Genomic DNA, 22339 nt, shown 5'->3' with positions numbered 1-22339 from the left:
ACTTAAAATTGTGCACTAATCATTTATGACGATTCATTGATCTGAAATCAGTTGCATAAGAAACGAGAGAAAGTCGTGGCGAGATGATTAGGGAACACTCAAGAGCTCGGTATAAATTTTCCAAGGGAAATTTTTTCAAGGCAAAGTCGTACTAATCGGGATTTACCGATTGGAGTATGAGATTATGCTTCCTATGGTTCTTTCGGGTATTTGTAGCAACTACTCTCGTTAATATAGAAAGGTATACAATTATAAATGTTAACATTATATTTATTTTATTTATTTTATTTTATTTTATAATTAATATAATATAAAAAAAATAAAGAAAGAATAATTAATTAATAATATAAAGCTAACAATAATATGTTTTAAATAATATATAATCTCTTTAGTTACTATTATTATGAATGTAGGGTGATGGGTTTTATTTTCAAACATGAACAAAATATTGGCACGGTTTTATTTGATAAAAGTGATGCTACTAAACATTGTTGGACCACAGAGGAATTTATTATCTTGAATAGTCGACGAATGTTTCAAGATTTGTTACCAAAGGTAAATATGCGTTAACCTTATTTTATTAAGCTTATTTAATTTTATTAAGCTTATGAATAGAATTAAATTATAAATTTAATTAATTTTTCTATGTGCATTTTAGTTCATTATTAAGATTTTTCTAATCTTTACTCTTTATTTATTCAATTACATTCTTAAATTTTTTATACTTTTTATTTATTTTTTTACCTATTTAATTAATTAATTTGCAAATAATTAGTTTACAAATAATATTTTATTTTATTTTAAATTAATCTTTTAATAATAAATTTAAGAAATTTAAAGTTTCATCATAGATAAAATAGTTTGTTTTTACAAAATTATTTTATTTATCATTCTTATTTTATCTTAATTTCTTGAAGATATTTGAAGTGTTTTTTATTTTTCCTTAATTCCAGCACGATTTTAAAGTATACAAACGGTATATTGTATTTTTTAAAATATACATGATGATTTTATGCGTATATTATTTTCTTTAAACATTCCAAAATGTATTTCAATTCCATTTAAATAAATGATTAAAAAATAAAGAATAAATATTCTTTTCTAACCTTGATAAATTTTTACTACAACATTTTAAACATAATAAAAATTGCCAAATTAAAAACAAACTACTTAAATTTATTGAATTATCTATTAATACTTCAACTTTTCATTCCATCCCTTTTAAAAAAGTTCGAAATCGTTCCATCATTGATTCACACTCCAAGTAGCCATCATCTCTCATCCCTATTTATTCTGATTCCTCAGGTGAAAGTTTTAAATTGTGAGAACGATGAGTACATCGCTCTGCTGATGGATTACTTTCACGTTTGTTTCGAGAGCGTGCGTAAGCTATCGATAGGAAAAACGAAGCATCTAATGTTAAAAGCTCTGGCGGACACAATAGGTGGCTACTTGCAAGTTTACATCCTGCCCCTCACCAAACATTCCTATTATGCGGGGAATATAAAATATCGAAACGCGAGAAAGCTGTTCGAACTGCACGAGCAATTAAAGATTTTCTTACGGACTGATGGAAATGGCTGGCTGTACTCTTGCAAAGATATAAAACAGGCGAAAATCCAACCGATAATGATCACGGCGCCGAAATCGTTAATCGCGTGCGAAGGCCTTATTACCTATTCTACATGTAAGAAAATGGCTATATCTTTTCTAAAAGAGTAACATATATTCACAAATATTTTGGGCTGATGATAATTGCCTCGATGGAAAATCAGGGAAAATGATTTTGTTTGATATTAAGGAAGGATAAATTGCCAGACTATTGAACGTTGGAGTAAAGTTTTATGAATACGAGAATTGAAATAATTTGAAAGATTGTTCATGTATAAAGAATTAAAATTAATTTTTTTTCTTTACATAAATATATTTATACAATTTTATTATTTTTATTCATTATTTATATTTAGATAAATAATAAATTTATATATTTATAATAAGAACAATAATATTTTTGATTATTATATTTTTGATATAACTAGATTTAATTTTTATTTTATAATTTTTATATTATGTAAATTTAATTCTAATTTGTAATTTATTTTATCTTATCATTCGTTTATTAGCTGCAATTGGATTTAATAAACGAGATGTAAAACGTTTCACATTCAAACAGAAAAAGAAACATTTGAAACACAAAAACAGAAGTAAAAATTCTAGTAAGTTTGTGAGAATAAATATAATTTCAATTTCAAAAATATTTTTAATATTAAATATATCCTTATATCATTTGAAGGACACAAACATGAGTCTGCAGAAGAGGAATCGATTATCATCCCTCTTCCCTTTCTGGACGATGATGTACAGCCAAATAGGTATCGGTCTCGAACCATATTTGTTCAATGAACAACACAGACGACGTTAAAATGGAATTTTTTTTTCAGTATCGCTTTACCATTTAAGAAAGATACCTTGCAGTCCATGTACAGTGAACGATCGACTTTTGCATTGGTTAAATACTACATAGCTAGCGTGAAGTGCATCAGTGCGAAGTCGAAAGAAAAAACTGATCTGGAAAATTTTAATCAGGATTTTTACGATTGGCTGCAGCAATCCGTACGTTGTGAGTCGCTGTGATCGAGAGTGGCAATTTTTCTTAAATATCCCATTTGAGAGAACTGTTTAAATGCATACAAGAAATCTCTTTTGCACAAAATATTATAATAATAATAATATTTTATGAGTTACAAATGATGCTAATGAAATTTTATTTGCATGATATTAAGTTTAATAATAAAATTTTAAGTCATCTAATTATTCTATTTTGCATAAAATTTAAAAAAAGAAAGTTTATAAGTTATAACTTTTAACTTATTAATTTATTAATCTTATTATTATGTGCAAAAAGACTTAGGTCACTCAAAAAATTCATAGTTCATTTATTAGTACATTCTTTTTTTTTAATTGAATGAATATTATTTTTTTCTAAAATTCATATTTTATTTCATATCACATTATTCAAATTTATAAAACAATTTTCATCATCTTTCCAGGTTGTACGACATCTCGATGATGAAAAATGGTATCCAGCGTTTGGCGGCGTACTGAGGGTGATAACCTCATTGGAGGATGCTGGTATGATACTTTTCCTTATTTGCAATTTTCCAACGTTCTTGTAATTCATCGTTTTTCCATGTCAGGTGCGGGTCTCGCGAAAGGAAGAAAAAGCGGTACCTATCAAGTGATGCCCAAATTAGGCTCGTCATCGACTGCAATGCCGGAAGATATGCCACCTTTGTATAAAGGTGAGAAGAGAAAGTACTGCTCCACTCCAATTGTTGAATTTTCTATGATCTCTGCTTTCTAATGTTGTCAATTTCTTTTTTTTTAGAGGAGGAAACGGAAGTCACGCTTGGTACGACAGAATTAATATCGATTGCCGTAGTGAGCGCATTATTGGTATGGTTACTAGTGGGACTGAGCTTGGTCTGCTACAGATTTCTCATAAGAAACTCGGATGAATGTATCCCGTGTGAACCTGATCCTGCGTATGTTTTAGTAAATTTTTTAAAGATTATAAAGAAAAGCAACATAAAATGTATTTATAATATATTGAATATTTTGAAAACATTTTCTAATATTCAATATATTATTAATATGTTGATTACATGTCAATTAAATTGTTTATTATATGTTTTTTGAATTTTGTATCTTTATCAATATTTCAATAACTTAAAAAAACATCGATTATTGTAAGATAAAAAATTATATTTTTGATTTAATAAGATCAGATTTTTCTTATTATATTTTATAACAAAATTATTTTCTCTTGACTCATAAATTTTTTTTTTCATTTAATATAGAGTTGCTGTTTTGTACGAAAATAAAGATTACTGTGAACCCGATACGTGTCCAAAAGCATCTCGTAAAGGATATATAGTGAAGATAGTGGATTGTTTAAAAAACAGGTTTCATTGCAAAACTCGGGATCAATTAGACGAGGAACGTTGTTTAGCTGCAATTAGTTATACTAGTAAAGATACGATCGACGTTAGTAGTAGCAGAAGTTATCAGTAAGTAATCTATTATTTTTAAATGATTAATATATCATTATAAGATAATTGAAACAAAATAAAAATATTTTCTATTATAATATAAATAAAATAATTATTAATTTTTTTTATTTAAAATTTAAGATATATATTTTTAAAATTTAAATATTAAATAATTGTATTTTTCGTTCCTTTTCAGGAAAAGAAAAATAACTAAATCGGTTTCAGCGGCATTATCAAGTTACCGAAAGGAACGTGTACCCGTCAGGGTACGTAATTTAATAAAAATTTCTTTAACAATATGGATGGAAAATAATTGTAAATTTATTTGAATTTGTGCAGAAAGTATATTATAGCTCGGATGGCTCGCTAACCACGGAGAGTGTTTGCAAACAGAGATAATAAGAAACTACAAGTTTTCATTTATCTTTTAATATCTATACATTTTTTAGTATGTATGATGTAATAAATACCGTCAATTACAAATAAAATCTTTTTTTTAAAAGTAGTCAAATTTTGGTTAAACAACACAATATTGCTGCAATGCTCTAAACAATATAAAATATTCAAAAAAACAATTTTTATTTTTATAAAATCGTTTATTTATAAAAAGTTATTTAATATACATTATTAATGAAAAATTTTTTCATAACAAATTCATAACAAAATCAGTGTTAAAAGTAAATCTATTAGTAAATCTACTATTAACATCAGCCCATTTATTGCAGAGATCGCGAAAAGGCCGTTTTAATTTTATTACAATCGCGTTCGACAGAGATGGCTCGCACTCGATTGCATTTCGTTATGCCGTTCGCGTACGTGCGGAGTGCATTCAATGAATGCACGTTCCCGAAGCGTGCAGTTCAGAAGCCACGCGCTGCAACTTGTTGCAACCAGGTCGTGGAACCAAATGCCGGCATCTTCTGGTTTATCAAACGCGTTGCAACAGCAGCGCCATCTGGTCTCTAGTAAGCATGGTGATTCCGACAAGCAGGAAAGTCAGTGTCGTGCGATACGTTGAAGAGTAAGGGTGTTTTGTGTCGTTCCATTGATATATTCGTGAATCTGTACTGTCATAAGTGTTTAAAAATAGTAAATATTTCATATCAGATGTGATATGCGTGAATATTATTATATATTTTGTTACTCAAGCTTGAAAATATTCGTAGTCTAATGATTTAAATAACAATCGAATCATTTGGAATTTTTCGTTATACGTGTGACAAAAGTCTGTTCCTTTGTTTTTATTCGGTTAAATTCGAGTAATCGTGTTTTGAAACTTGTAGAAATATAAGAAAACGAGTATAAGAAAACAAGGGAAAGTCTACGACATTAATGAAATTACAGCACAAAATTTCTCGTCCAGAATTTCATTGAAACACGAACCGAAACGTTTCGCGCGTTCAGGAAATTTATTGGTCGATTTTAAAATGATCAATCTAATTCACCGATAGATGTCGCTCGTGAAGTTTAAGTGAAACGGTTATTTGAAATTCATGAAGATTCGGGAGAAATTTTCGAATTTATATTTCGATTGAGCATGAGATTTTAGATTCCGCGTTATTGTGTACTTAAACAAAAATCAAAATTAATACTGATCGATTTCGTGGAACAGGTAATCATTAATTTTGTGAATTTGAGAGAAGGAAAAAGTGCGGGAATGTATCATAATTGACATTCTTGAATTGAAATATATCGATACAATTAGAACTAGTTTCCATTAGTGAACAATGCGCACTGCGAATAAATATTCGACTTGCATTTCGCGTGTTTGTAATTAACTGTGGTGTTGAAGTGTGTTCTCCTCTTTAAGGACATGATGGGACGCCAAAGCTGCGGTAAACTGTGCTTTCTGTTCGTCGTGCTACTTTTCACAGCTGCATTAAAAGGTGAGTGATATTCTTTTTTTCATTTTTCTGAAAAACTTTCGAAGTATTATCACTTTCAACATTTCAAGAATAAAATGATATGTATATATATATATATATATATATATATATATATATATATATACACATATTATATATATATTATATATATATATATATATATATATATATATATATATATATATATATATATATAATATTTAAAATAATAGATCGAATAATTTTTATATTATTTTGGCATATATATTAATTATATACAATAAAAAATAAGAAATGTGAAATAATTTTCTTTAAATTATTTTATATTGTTCAATTCATTAGAGATATAATATCATATCTTTGAGATCAATAAATGATTGAAATAATAGAGCTTTGATTATTATTAGGCGCCATATTGTTAGTTAAATTAGCAATTATAATTTTTTCGTAAATTTCGATATAAATTTTTTATTCATAAATACAAATAAAAATAATATTAGCAAACGAAAATTAATTTTCAATTAATTTTTGTAATATTCGATTATTATGAAATATAAAAGATTCATTTAATTTATCTTTGACAGTTAAATTTTATTGAGGAAAAATATGATAAACTTTAGAAATAGAAATAGAAATGATATATTTTTTTATATCATTAATATAAATACAAAATATTGCAAAACGTATGGTATTATGATGATTATGAGCATTCCATATTTCATTTCAACATTTATATTGAAAAATGATGAGGAACGCAATAAGAAAAGAAAGTCTAAACATACATATATATATATAGGTTCTATTTGTATCGAAGGAATCACGAATCTGAATTATATTGTTTTTTAGATCCGTTCTAGATACCATTTATTATATTTGTATTCTCTAGTAATGAATGAATTATTTTTTATATTGTACTATATTCAATTTTTCTTTTATTAAATAAGGAAAATAATCAATGTCTTTTTATTCTAAGGATTTCGTTATTTCTTTTTTTTCTTCCTCTTGAGATTTTAATAAGAAAGAATAGCTTGCATTAAATTTCTATTATGAATTCATATCTTCTAACTTAATTCGATATCTACATGTAAAATTTTTCTGTATCTACAAATAATTAGCTACAGATAACAGTGATAAGAATCGTATTATAATGAACAATAAATATTGTCTTGTAATAAAACATTAATATATTTTTTCGTTTTCTCATAAAAAAGAAAGCAAGAATTAGAGACGTTAGGATTCTAAATTTTAAATCGAATCAATTCGAATCTTTTTTACACGAGCAAACAGAAATGTAGGATTTTATTTTACAACACCGTTCCATGCAAAACTTTTGACTAAATCGAATTGCAAACCATGCATATCTAACGAATCCAAAGAGAATTAAAGGGGGAGGGGAGGGAAAAAAAGCAGAATATTTACGTCTCCTCGAAAATAAATACCAATACGTGTCTCGAAATGCGAGTTCTCGCATTTCCCAGCCGCATGACCGTTTTTCACTGTAAAAAAAAAGGAATGGGAATAGGAACAGAGGGAGAGAGAAGAGGAATGGAAAAGGCAAAGCTTGTGCCGAAATTCGAATGGAAAAACGTCGACGCGGGGTTCATTTCGCTCTGGCCGTCGTTTCGAATCCCATTCCAAAGTTCGATCTCATTCTGGACACGCGTGATCCGGATTAGAAACGTCCGTTTCCCCTGTTTTAGATAATCCGCCTTGTTTTGTTTCATGTAAAAATACGAAATCGAAGATGAGACTGTGAAATACCATGCAAATTTCTTATTTCTTATTTTTTTTTACGTACGTGTTATTCTTTTTCTTCGTTTTTTTTTTTCGTTTCGATTCTTCAATTTCTTCTAAATTATTGAAGGAAATTCTAAATTCTAAATTATTGAAAAATGAATGTAGAATTTAAAATTTAGAATTATTTGTATATAATAATTTAACAATCAATTTTTTTTATACGTTATAATATTCCATATTGCGCATTAATGAGAAACTTTCATAATTTTATTTAGTGAAAAATGCAAATAATGAATAATCCGCATAATTTAATTATTAGTTTTATTTTTCTAATTAATGATTTAAATCCGAAAAATCGCAAGATTTTTGTTACTGCTTTATATTATATATCACTTATTACTCTATTAATATTCTTCTTTATCTTAGCGAATAATTTTTTATAAAGACTTATACATTTTTCTTCTTTTTTTATTTTTCATTAAAATTTTTTTGATATTAGAAAAGATTAATATTTTTATAATTATTCCTTCAATTGAAATAAATTTTGTTTTTAGGTTATACATGTTTATATATCCATAGGTATTTTAAAATGTTTAAAGTGTTGATTCGTAGCAAAGTATTTGTTACTACTAAAACAAACTTATTAAAACAAATCTATTACTTATTATTTATATTCATGGGTATAATATTTACATAAACGTTGTCTTTTTTCAATAATAAATAATTCCTCACTTTATTATACGTTTACTTCTTAATCCTAACCCTTCTTTAACTATCATTTCGAAATCTTCTTCATCCATTTATAATAATATAAAGTATCTGTATATCAACGTGCAGTTGATATCTTACACAAGAAAAGCGCTAAAAAGAAGTTATAAAGATTTGCACATATCAATTGTACCCTTTTCTCCAAAGCGACACGTGTACCGGAAAATATCTGGGTGGCCACTTAGACTTACATTCCGCTTTATAAACATTCAACAAGTGGCAACGGGATCCATCGACTCGTGGAAACTTCTCAGTTCCCGACTATTCCTTTAAAAATCGATCGAACTGCATAAGTATTCCCCCGCGGAACGAAAGGACCAACTTTCGATGTTTAGTTTGCCGGATTAAACGAGATTCTTTCCAAGTATTGGCCTCGCAGTTGGCGAAATCGATTGCGAATTCAGCGTGCTAGAATTTTTTCTACCCTTTATCATCAACCAACTTTTCACGTTAATCCACGATCTTCGTCTTCTGGGATGGATAGCGAAAGGAGAGAGATTTCGTGGAGCGAAATTTAATTTAGTGGAAGCTTTTCGATGTAGTTTCTTATTTCTACTTTCCTCGAGTTTGAAGGAAGTACGAGTTTGGGAAGGAAACTTTCAAAGCAAAATAGTAGATGACGTAAAATTTTTTCTATGGAAAATTTTTGATTGGATTTGAGAGGGATTAGATATCAGTGATGTAATAATCATTTATTCGAAGAGAAGTTAAAATATGAGCTTCGTTAGGTTCGTTTCGATTCACACTACGATAAAATAAATATTTAGTTATAGTGTTAAATACTACGTTTGTATTATAGTAATGATTTTAATAATTCTTATTAATCATCGGTTCGTTAATCTATGGATTGATATTTGCGTTGATAAATTTCTCATACACGGTATATTTCAAAAGTTTTCCAAATGCGTGATCTCGTGCCGACTGATAAGAAATTTTGTTCCTTCTTCGAGCGAGTTTAACACGAATGAGGAGACATATTTAACGAGGCACGCGAAAATAGCCCGGCAAAGCAGCAATAAAATATGAATTTTCTGCTTGCCGAAACGTTCGAAACACTCGAAACACGGGGGCTTTAAACGGTGGGGGCTTCATAAAAATTTGAATGCAATTCACTCACGAGCCGTGTGTTGCGAGATGCGCAATTTTACCAGCTTTTTTTTCATGAAAATTTCTCTTCTCTCCCTCGCGCGCGAACAGCAGGGAAAGATGAATAGATAGAAATCGATTCCACCGTTTATATTTATTACCCGTTTGTCGTTTCACTATTCTAATTTCAACTGGACACCCGACCTGTAATTACGGACATTTAAAAGCTTTGGCGACGTGTACTTTAGTTTGCAAACAATTTCAAACGCGACTAGGGCCCGTAAGCCGAATTAATGGGCTCACTTTTAATTACCAGTCCACGCGCGGCCATTGTCCCACCTCTTCCCTCTCCTCTCGTTTAGTTTAATTGTTCGTAACGATTAATCCTCCCCGTATTTTTTATTCCGACCTGAACTCGCAAGTTCGTACTTCTTTCTGTCTTTCTTTCCTATCCCCTTGTGCAAGTCGTGAAAATTGGATGAGATTTTTTTTTTAACATAGAGGAAGAAGAAATATATACACGTTGCACGTAATAGGATTTTGGGGAGAGTTTGTTATTTAAGGATTGAAAGAGATTAGTGTGTTACATCATTTTGGGGTTTTTTTTTTTTATTTGGGAAGTAGGGAAACTGAGAAGGGAATTTAAAGTTTCATGGAAGAGAGGAGAATATTTGGAATTTATGGGGGGGAAAGGATATTAACGTATTTTTGATATTTTTTTTGTGCAAAAGTTGGAAATTAGAGGGAGTCTCGGGAGTTTTAATTTAGGGAATTTCCGCAATTTGCAATGAAATGTAGAAATAATATATAGGTATGAGAGAAATTTTACGTTGAATAAAAGTAATACAAAGAAAATAGAGAATAGAAAGTTCCATAAAATAATAATGAGATGGAATAATGCCAAGAATAGGAAGGGAGGATAGAACAGAGTGTATTTTAATTATACGAAATATTCAAATGTTCATCAAATATTATTTCATTCAATATTGTATAATATGACGAGATATTAAAACATCGAATAATCTTACTACTAGAATCTTTATCTAGAGTCAAGTTACAACATTCTTCTCTGTTTCCCCCGACAAGCTTAGAATCAAAGTTAAAATATACTTTATGTGAACCTGATTAAAGTTTACTGCCCTCTCGATATGGCAACCCTTTAGGCTATTATGTACACATTTGTCATGAATAAAATATCAATCTTATAAACTCGGTGCAGAACACTTTCTATATTGGTCAACTATGGATGAAGCTAGTAACTATAAAAAAAATGTAGAACTTGTTTTGTATTTTTAGATACTTGTTAATGTTGCGCGTCTTACTTCGGTGATAAACGACAATAAGATATAATTTTATTAATAATTTTGTTAAAAAAAAAGAAAAAATTAACATTTACTTAAGAGAAAATACATCAAATAGAAGCGAGAAAGAAGCAATAACTTCATTACTATTCTTTAAAATATTAATAGCCAAAGCCATCAAAGTTTACATCGATTTGTCGCGAATAGATTTTTCAATAGATATTGTCTTACTCCATAGTTGGCTGTATAACATATAAATCACAATATCCTATTCCCGAAGTTTAATATACAATTTTAAGAGGAAGTCACACTCTCAGAAAACTTTGAATCAATGTCTAGATCGTTCTAGGCCGTGAAACGATTTATCAATGCCTCGAGCAAACTTGTAGTAAAGACCGAAGTCGAAACCATTCAGGATAATCATCGTGACTTTATTGGCAATAGACCTCTGGTTATCGTCCGGTGATAATGTGTTCGTAAATAAATGGCAAATCGATCAAGTGAGAGTTATCGATCGTTAAACATTTATTTGGCTGAATGCAAAACGTTTATCGACTCGCGTTTAAATTACTCATCTTCGCGCACCGATGAAATAAATATGGCGGTAAGCGTGTAACTACCTTACACCCAGAGAAGCTACGACTTTTACAGACGCGTTCCATGGTATTTACGAGCGCAAAAAGCGCGGTTCCGCTCGTCGTTACGTCTTCCTTCGCCGTATTTTGCTAGCTCGCGTTCAATTTTACTTGGTGCAAGGGATGAGGTGTAAGTAGATGAGACTTGTATACAAGGTGTATAATAAATTCGTACGATATCTTTGGAGGATTATTTAAGGATCATAAGGCTTATTTATTATGTCACGAGCAATTTATATTATTAGATGAAACTGAGAGCTAGATCGTATCATTCTATCTATCGACTAATTTTGAACTTCAATTGATTATTAATTGAATTGGAATTTTAATTAAATTGATATAAAAATTATTATAACTTTGTATGTCGAATCTTTCTTTGTTAAATCTCAATGAATCAAAGATTTTAGATTTTCTTTTGAGATTCGAATTAGAGAGATTGCATGCTTTATATTTTAATCTCAGTTATAAATTTTAATATCTTCACATTTGTGAGATCGTAGAAAATGATACGAGGTAAGAATATAGGGTGTAAGTGTCTCATTTATTTTTAGCTATATCCATAAATGCAAAATATGTCATTTGAGGAAATCTTTTAGGCTTTATCTACGTGTCTATAAAGATAAGAAAAATAAAGATTGATGAAAATTGCTATTATGAAAAAAGGAAACAATAAATCGGAGAATTAAGTTTGTAATAAAGTATTTTAGAGAGACTTGTGATGAGAATTGTAGAAATGTTGTCAGATGAATTAATAAAATCGAAAAAAATTGATGACCAGATTTAAGATTTTGACTTCTTTTAAATCTAAAAATTCAACAATCAGATAATTTGAAAATTTAGACATTGGAAAATATGAAATATACAAAAAATTAAAATATTTTATTAGAAAATTAAAAAATTTCTCTTTTTTTTTTGAATTTGAAATATTCCATCTGAACTGCAATAATCTATAGACGATAATTTATCTAATTCGAATCTATAATTCTTTTTTATTACATTAGAAATCGATATTTTCAGTTAATAACTATAATTCTTCAAGTTAGTAACAGCATTAATATTATCTTCTTTCTAGATTAATAGAATAAACTATTCGTTAACAATGTTTTATATCTCGAATTTATTTCATCCTCAGTTTTTTTTTACGATCTTCTTCCTATTGAAAGGTATAAGGAAGGAGAATCGAAAGAAGCTCGGTAGAAACGGACGGGAAAAGAATGAAACTTAAAGGAACTGTTCGAGATTTCACGAAATTTATGACTACATATAATGACCAGAACTGAATTTTCTTTTTCAAAGGATTCCATGTAATTCTGTACATATTTGTACGCTTTCCTCTTTAAGGAAGTTTCTTATAACCTTTTTTTAAGCTTGCACAATCTATATTAAAACTCTGATAGAAAGTTGGCGAGATTTTATTTATGTACTGTTTCGTTTGATAAAAATGTATCCATTGATATTCGTTCACAATGAGATTCGTAAGAATTTACTTATAGATTTCAAACTTTTTTTGAGATTTTTTTAAATTACGCTTCCGTCGTTTAATATTCATAAAATTTCTGATTCTTTATCCATATCGCAATTAATAATTCTTTCATTTTCAAACATTCTTAAACACATTCCAATACAATCAATCAAACATTCATCGTGATTGCTAAAATCTCAATCTCATTTCTAACTTAATCGTACTTTTTAAATTCCTTCGATTTATTTTCGACATTACATACAACATAATAAACATATTGAAACATTGCGATACATGTTTAGATTCGAGCAATGGATTTAAGTTATCATCTCGCTCAACATTGAACAACGCTATACCACTTCCAGCGTAATAACAAACTATTGATTTAAACCCATCTCGAGTCTTTGCTGCATCGCAACATGTTCTAACATGTAGGCAGCTTTAGTCCATAGAACGCGCGATAAACGTTGCAAATTCTCGAGTAATCCTTTTACTTTCCGATGCACGATTTACCACCTCGTCGATCATCGAACATAGCGGAAGCGCTATACGGAAATATTTATACTGAGTCTACGTTAGATACGATCGATGTGGAAACGCGAATGATGACAAAGTTTGAGGAGAACTTGACTGAATTATACATGTCGACGCCGCGTGTTTCTGCGTTTCCTGTTTTTCTCTGTTTTCCCTTCCACGTTTCGCTGTGAAACACAGTGATGTGTAACGTTTCGCCGTACAAATCGATGAGGGATACGTGAATGTGGCATTTGCCAACATATTTCGAATCTTTCCGCTGTTCCCCTTTCAACGAGACGACACAGCTGTTTGCTCGTGCGTACTCCTGGACACCGGAGTTGAGGCTGTTGATTCGATGATGATCGTTCAGTTTTCCGGTGTTTTCTTCTGTAAAACGCAAAATTTACTTAGGGATCCTCCCTCTATTTTTAAAGATTTTTTTTCTTTTTTCTTTCTTTTGTTACAGTTGGAATGTTAAAGTTACAAAACGATAAGATGTTTAACGTAGAATCGAAAAGATTTTGTTGAAATATTCTTTTTCAGAAATCTTCTGTTATATAGAATTTTTTCCATATATTTTGTGATTCTTTTTATTCATATTTTAATGTTAGAAAAGTGCTAATAATGAATGTAATGACTAATGATTAAAGTTTGATTTTCATATTTTTTAGTTTCTTTAATATTTCATAGTTGTTTATAATATATTTTGAATTAGAATTATCAATTTAAAGTATATATAATATAAAATTATTAATTAAATGAAATTTTTTTTCATCTTCTCAAAAATAAATTGCAGTTATAGTATTAATCTTTGAGACGGACAGTACGATTATTCTCTATTTAAAAAAAATTACGTATGTTCATCGAATGATCCATAAAAATTTGATTTTAGGAATTCTGTACATAACTTTTACGATCATGTTTCCACTTTGACGTCAACTACATCTCCATAACCTTCGTTTATTTTCTCATCTGTTACATTTTACGATCAGAAATAACAGATATACACAACAGAAATGCTTTGTTAAGATGCAAATTCGTATCTTCCATATAACTATTAATTCACTTGCCATAAATAGATCAGTGCTTCTCAACTATTAAATTTTCTTATTATCATATATTCTCATACACGTTTGGAAAAAATTTTATTTTAAAAATTCTAATTTTCATATACCTTCTAATTCTTTTATGTATCAATTTCTCAATTTATCAAATCATCATTTTTCCAAATTAATAGCAATAATTTTATCAGATATATTTTTTTCTAGTTATTCTGCTTACAACATTCAATTTATATTAAATCCAAAATCTCAATTATTCTTTTGTAGTCTTTACTAAAAAAAAATAATTTTCTTCAGATCTCATATTCTCATTTTTATGATATACATAATTTATATTAATCATCAACTTGTATCAAAATCATAAAAATTTTTTTTTCAACTATCTTTTTTTCAACTATCTTTTCCATATATTTCAAATATATATGTATATTATAATAGCATCAAATCTTTCACACCATTCAACACATTTTATACATTTCACTATCTAATGTTCAGCACCCCGAACTTAAAATACAAACACAATAACAATTGTTAATAACAAAATCAAATTAAAAAATTTCCATCTAAAAGAAGATATCCAAATTAATTTATCTCTAAACTTTCGATAATATCCTCCAATCTTTTTTTCTTTTTCTTCTCATAACAAAAATCCAACACTCTTCCATCCAATTACCCTCGCGATAAAAATAATCGAATGATCCGAAAGATTTACCGCTCGAAACGTCATTTTTCACTTTCCGTTTCGCATGATTTATTCCCAGTCCCGGGCAGACGGAATAAGGAGGGAAAAATGGTGAGTTAGAGTCGTATCCAGGCCGCGCAGGGGTGGCTGGGGGTGAAGGGAAGTAGGAGCGCGGGGTGAGTCCGAGCAAAGTCAATGGCCGGCGAGCGAGGGCGTTATAAATCTGAAACTTAAATTTAGATCGTCTTTGAGACGGTTTTCTCTTCCACGTAAGTTCCATCGGCCAGTGCTGCCACCCTGTCGGGGATGCTCGAACCGGAAAACGCGTTTTCGCGGTTCTTTATGACGGTCATCGCGCTCCCGGCCGTTTCCTTGGCTGTGGTCATGGTTTTTCGTACACTGGTTCAGGGTTATGTTTTACGACCGCCTACAAGAGGAACTTAAGTCTTGTTCTTTGCTACGATTTTTCTTTGTCGCAAGGGAGAATAAAGTATAGATGAACATACGTGTTTTTTTTAAATAAAAACCGAGAAGAGAGGGAAAATATTGTATTGGTTTAATTTAAAATATAATTCAGTTGTTAAAGTTATATTTTGAGATTATATTAGAAAAAAAGGAGAAAAATGAAGTTTATATGTGCTAGTAACATGATGTGTAAAACCGTAAAATTTGGATATCGAGGAAAATTTGTTAGAATTAGTAAATCATTATATTCTATAATTTTTGAACTATATTTTACACGTTCAATCGATTCTTTATTTTAAATTGAAGTATAATAAAATTGAATAATAAAATTTTTGTAAAATGTTTCCTGTACATATGAATAATGGGATTAAAATAATACTTTATAATGTATATATAGTATATATATATATATATATATATATATATAGTATATATATAAAATAGAAATACTCTTTATATTTATTTTTTTCTTAAATTGATCAATAATATATTGATGATTGCAACAGATTTTTGTGATATATTTGTGATTTTCATTCATAAAAAAAATTGTCTTTGACAAAAAACTTTTTCGTGCGAAAACATCAAAAAAGTATTGACAAGGCAATATCGATATAGGTTTAAAAAGCAAAAAGTTAAGATAAAATTAAGAGTTCCCCTCTTTTTTTTTAGTCAACTTCGTGTTTTGTTTCCAGCCGATATTAAGAGAAGTTTTTGTCGAGCCTGATCTTGAGTATCACTTTTGATCCGTTGCGGCTGATACACTTTAGCCCCTGGTCCAAGTTTCATAATTAGAAAGTTTATCTCGTCAGGAAAACTGTTTGGAAAAGTGCGCGCGCCTCTGGCGTCAGCATTTCCTTATCGACATCTTTAATAACGTTTCTAGATTATTAATTCGGGCGAAACCCTGTTCCCTGAACTGTGTATCCGTGTTCGATAAGTACACACGCGAGCTTTTTAGTATTCAGAATGGCCGATCGGAAATTCTTAGGTAGGTAGTTCGATTCTGACGAGAAATTACTTTGTACGAACGAAAAGCCGTTAATTAAATTTTGTGATCTTTTGATTTCTATGAAAATTTGATTTTAATGAAACAAATCGAAATCTTTTTGAGAATAAAGAAATTACACTAAGGATTATTTTAAAATTATTCCGTAATTGATTGATTGATGGTAATTTATTTTATACTTTGAGATAAAGAAATTCAGTGAGGGGAATACTTTCGAGCATGAGCTTTTTGTAATTGAACCTAAATAATGAGTAACATTCTTTATTAAACACGTAAGAAACTATAAATATGTAATAACAACGAAAAACGGCAAAATAAAAAAAATCTCTTAAGAAGAATTGCATTATTACTAAGAATCCAAATTTATCCGGACGAAAATCATCAGACCTCGCCCTCCGGGGTTAAGAAACGAGAATCACTTGGATACATTGTAACCAAGTGTCGCAAAAAAGGAGCGGGAAGAAGAAATTAGAATTAGTAACGAGCTTTGCCCCCTCTTCTTTTTTTAAATTCCCCAGTCAACAGGTTAGTAAAAGAGCAGTAAGTGGAGGCATCTTACAAATTTAACTCCCGGGCCCGCCGCCCGAACGAAACGAATACAACCCACCCCGCGTGTTGCTGTTATTTCTGGCGACAGTTTTTAACTGGTGCAATCTGCGAATAAAGCGTGTTCCCCGCTCCTCGAGCACCGGTTAACATCTGCGAGTCGTTTTCCGTCGTTATTTTCACCGAGCTTCGTCGAATTCGCTTTTTCTTCCCCCTCCCCTTCTTCTTTTTTTTATTCCATTTTATTCGGCTATACCAACTGGCTAGGTATAGGGCTCGCTTTTAATTATCTCGTCTTCTAAACGCGACTTTCTGGAGTGTGTATAAATTTTACGAGCTGTAGAATATGGATACAGTTTGAGAATAAAGAGAGAAAGAGAGAGAAAGAGTTGTAGAGTTGTTCTTTATTTTTCAAGAGAACATTACACTGGCAATAAAAGTGACTGAGAATAATTCTTTTATTTTTCAATACGACAGTGTTTGTTAGCGAAAGTTGATGATGAGAATATTTTTTATAATTAGAATACGAGTAAATTTCAAAGAAAAACTTTCGAGAATTGGTCTCGAGAATTTTTCACGAGTACATATTGACATTAGGAGTGAATGAATTTTTATTTTCGTTATAATCGTCCCTTAAAAAAAGAATACTCGAGAATATTTTCATAATTAAGAATTGTGAATAGATTTTTCAGAATAAAATTCTCCAGATTCACTATTTATTCTTATAATGTCGTTTCAGCGAAAAATTACAATTACTTAAATGAATTTGTGCAAAAAAAATTGAAAATAATAAATATTTTCTATTCATTTGTTGGATACGTGTAATATAATATTAGATACAAGAATTAATTTGAGATTTTATATTAAATTTTATGTAAGTTTAAACTTTGGACAAGTGGGAGAATTTTAATAATTGTAATCGGAAACGTATTAAAATTTAATTTGAAAAATAAATATATCATATTTCATATACACATCATTTAAGAAAAAGTTTTTGTTGTACGGATTAAATAGTGAATTGAATAATGTATATACACAGGAATTATTGATGTTTCGAGTTAAATATTTACCATCGAGAAATTTAATTATTCCTGTATTTATAGATACTGTATTTACCGTAGATAACACACAGAACCGTTTGTGAAAGTAATTAATATGAAGGCAAAGAGGCGATATTCGGTTTTTCTATGCTGAAAAATCAAGTTCTGCAGAGAGTTTCTGCGTTTGATGTTGATTCGAAACTGATCGGATTACTCTTGGTTTATACTTTGACTGACAGCTCGATCAGCTTGTAGTTTGTTTGCTATAAATGAATTTTTTGAAAACACGAACATCAGAGATTCTTTTCGTTTAATGAATATTCGTCTCTCGCTCTTTTTTCTTCTCTATTATTTCTTTCGTTAAGAAATTCGTTACTCCTTTCAATTTCAAACTAACGAATTATCTGAAATTTTATAATTTCGATTCTTTATTTTAATTAATGTTCATATTTTCTTACACAATATTTTTTTTACACAAGGATTGCATAGTTTATATCAAAATTAGAAATTGATACGAGAAATTTGATTGATTTCGCGTTTCACAGGTACTGCGGAAATTAGTTTCGATCTTCCAATTCTTACACAGCATTGATCAAAGCTCTGCCGAGAGGCGTTTGATAAAATTGATTCAATCTATATTAATCAAATCACCGAATAAATCTTGATATTTTAAAAATATCTCCTTCGTTCCTTATTTCGTTCATTTTTTTAGTAATTCAATATCACTTTAATTATTAATTGATTAATGAAATTAATCGAAGAAAGGTTAATTGAATAACTGTCCAGATCCAAAACTATTGTTAGATTCTTTCATAGATATCTTTAATTAACATAATACACCCTTTTAATTTTCAATCACTTTCCATCCGATCAAACTTAATTATTAATTCGAATATCATTAAATCAAAATTATTAAATAAATCAATTATAGATTCAAAATTCAGAATAACCTCGATCACGTACGATAAAATTCCCGGCATTCTAAGTATTAAATTCCACGTTTTCATGGGTGTCCTTATCAATGGGTAACGTACGCCTTTTATCAGCCAGTAAATTTTTAACGTCCGATCGATTCTCGATCCGATCAGACTTTGAATTCCGCGCGGGCAGTTTCTCGCCGTATTAAATTGGCGATTTTATCAGCGACGCGTGTCACAAAGTTCTGGCTTCGGTTCGTTGCGTGCACACATCCACACGCGCGCACAAACACGCGTGCACTCGATCACCAGTGTACACGCGCACCACCCACCGCCATCTTCCACCCGAGCATTCCGTGATTTAATTAATTAGCGCGAATTAATCCCAATTAGCGAATCTTGTCTGACGACTGGTTGAGTGGCTCTACTCTTCGTTATGCACGAACGGTATGCGGCTGCTCTCACACCGATTATTATTACGTGAACAGAGTTTATAGATAGATTTCTCTTTGAATTTATTCCAATGATTCCAGTCTTTTTCTGGAAGAGAAGAAAGATGCTTCTGAAAATGACTTTTGTTCAGCTTTTGTTTGATTTTTTTTCCAACACTTATTTCGTGAATTGAGAAATTTATGTCTTTTTTTTTTTTTTTTTTTTTTAGTCGTGAGAATATTTGTTACGAGATTCAGAGTTTGCGTTTAAGGAGGTAAATTTTGGAGATAAGGTTGCGCATACGTGTAGCGCTCGTAAAGAAATGTTGAGAAAGAATTGGTGAAAACCAATTTCGCACAGCCGCCTACGCGACACAATGTATCTTTGGTCTTGGTGAATTTATTCCTGGTCCCTCGAGATTCTATTTTCTTTCAAAGAGAAGTAGCAAGAAAGGAATATGCTTGGAAACGACGTTATATGAAGGATATGCTCTTCTTTGATAGATTTTTCTTTAAATTTATTTTAACAATTTATTTTATTCGGTTGTTCTTCGCGCAATTTTTAAACGCATATAATATACGTGAGATTTATTTTCATTAAAAAAATCAATTTTTTGTAAAAATAATTGATTACTTCTCGATACTATGTAAAATATATTTTCAATTTTCTCAAGGATAAGGATTGAAACGAGAAAATTCGTTCATTTTCACATATATGTAGAATAACTATTGATAATTAATCGTATGCAATTGGCTAATTTTATTTAAAAAAGTTGATTTATTCAAAAATGAAATCTTAAATGAATGTTATTTTTTTTTTGTATCAATTTTTACAAAATTTCATTCGCAAGTTTTCAACTAACATAAATTATTTACATTATCATTAATCGTGGGAATCTGACCATTAAAATGATAAAACAGAAATTACTAAAATTTCAATTGGAACACCCTAATAGAAGAATAAGTAGCGTAACATTATAATCCTTAAGGTTCGGAATTTTGTTATATCAATGTAATTCCCTTTTAATCCATGATCCCTTTTAATCCGGATACAGGGAACCGTTTGAATTGTATTTCAGTACTTGGAAAATGAGGCTGTGTAATCTCAGACTGATTAAACAAGATGAGTTCATGGTAATTCGCGACGCAGTTTCGACTATAAAATTAAATATTCTATGAATGAAAATTACCTTTGGAGTTCTCTGTTTTATGACCGGTTCACATTCACCATCCGAGTTTCGTGGTTTCAAGAGTCATCGTCGATGCATATGTCTGCTCGTAGATATTCACCCGCCTACCGTAGATTTCGTTTTTGTTCCGCTTGTTATTGTTTCCAGCCATGGTTCAAGCGTTAATTAACGAAGACAGTAATGTTTGATGAAAACTCCCTAATGATCGTGACGCGTGATAATGCTATCATAATTTCGTAATTATGGATTAATATGATATATTCGAAAAAGTTATATTTTAATAATATCATTTTATTAAATATTATTATAAAAAGAAAAGAAAGAATAACAAAGAAAAATTCGAAATACGAAAAATATAAAAAAATTATACGTAAAATTCTAAAAACTTTCGCAAAGATCATCTTTAATAATTTTTACCGGGACAAAATTTTTCTTTCAATTTCCACTCGTAAATGTAAATTTGTAAATGTACTTTCGTTGCTTTGAATAAGTAGAAATGATAGACTGGAAGTGATCCGGGCGGTTATTGTTGTATTGCCGAAATCGAGTAGCAGGTATGCGAGTGGAACTTTGATATCGGAACACGAAGTCGTTTCGCGGTGGTTTGGAATTTTGCGTATTCCGATTTCCCAGAGAAATCGCGGCGCGTGGATTTGGGACGGCGACCACACGGCGAAATAAACTAAAACGCGTGCGGAATCCATTGTTGGGAAAGCAAACGCTTTCACCGCGATACTCGCTTTCATGGAGCTATAATTAATACCCGACCGGTCAATTCAAATATCATCCCTTCGCTCGAAACACCGGCATTGCTGCCTGTCGCGATTATTATTGCCGTTTGATTTAAATTTGAGAAATAGGGAAATCGACATCGTTCTCGGTAATATTGCGGAGCTTTCAATTAACGATGAAATACGCAACATAGGAATGTTTTTCGTTAAGTTTTTTTATTGAGTTGAAATTTTTTCTTGGAAGAAAAAGATTTTTTAATTAAATTATATTATCGTTTTTCTTTTTTTTTTCAATTAACATGTTCTATTAATTTTCTGTATTTTTATGCTTCAAATGTTTTAATTTTTCTCAAAGTGAAAAATAATTCATATGTATATTTATATAAATATATTGTGAACTAAATTCATAAAATTATTGCGTATTTATTAAATTATATATTTAGTGTATTCATCTCTACGAAAAAAAGTTCTTTTTTTTTGTTGAAATTGAGAAATGAACGAAAAGCAATCGATTTTTCGGATGATCTAATGAATATAGTGTTACAATCTATTAAAAGTTTGACGAATGTCGATCCCATGCGTTCCGCTCGAAAACTGAATATGATAGATATATGATGGAAAAATGATACGATATCTTTCGTGTGAATGAATTTTCAAGACGAAAAATAATATCAGAGACGCGACGAGTCGTTTTTAATCGATCGTTTGACATAGAACAAACGTAGATTATTAATGGATCCGCGATGTGATAGATGAATCGGGATTTTTTTATCAGATTTTAATTAAACTACATTTAAAAAAAATTTTCTTTTCATATAAATATTTGCATAATACGTTATTTTGATTCT

General features: G+C 30.0%; 2 protein-coding genes across 2 annotated transcripts in view; both read left to right on the top strand.

Annotated features, from left to right (window-relative positions):
- The first annotated feature begins 83 nt into the window (after positions 1-83).
- LOC108000930 (uncharacterized) lies at positions 84-4554 on the top strand. The gene is made up of 11 exons (XM_062077776.1): positions 84-555; positions 1306-1687; positions 2124-2216; positions 2294-2372; positions 2442-2613; positions 3051-3132; positions 3198-3302; positions 3389-3545; positions 3861-4070; positions 4249-4318; positions 4392-4554. Exons 1-11 carry the CDS (start codon positions 418-420, stop codon positions 4449-4451), a joined length of 1548 nt encoding a protein of 515 aa, XP_061933760.1. The 5' UTR covers positions 84-417; the 3' UTR covers positions 4452-4554.
- A 489-nt stretch (positions 4555-5043) lies between these two features.
- Positions 5044-22339, top strand: part of LOC108000938 (tyrosine-protein kinase transmembrane receptor Ror) — a 277660-nt gene continuing 260364 nt past the window's right edge. Inside the window, exon 1 of the mRNA XM_017061646.3 lies at positions 5044-5938. Coding sequence (XP_016917135.1) covers positions 5866-5938 — 73 coding nt within the window. The 5' untranslated portion in view covers positions 5044-5865. The remainder of the gene's footprint in view (positions 5939-22339) is intronic.

Source organism: Apis cerana, linkage group LG8 (genome assembly GCF_029169275.1).
Source record: "Apis cerana isolate GH-2021 linkage group LG8, AcerK_1.0, whole genome shotgun sequence".
Classification (NCBI taxonomy): Eukaryota; Metazoa; Arthropoda; class Insecta; order Hymenoptera; family Apidae; genus Apis; species Apis cerana.
The sequence above is the reverse complement of the archived record's forward strand: the minus strand, read 5'-3'. Positions and strand labels throughout refer to the sequence as shown.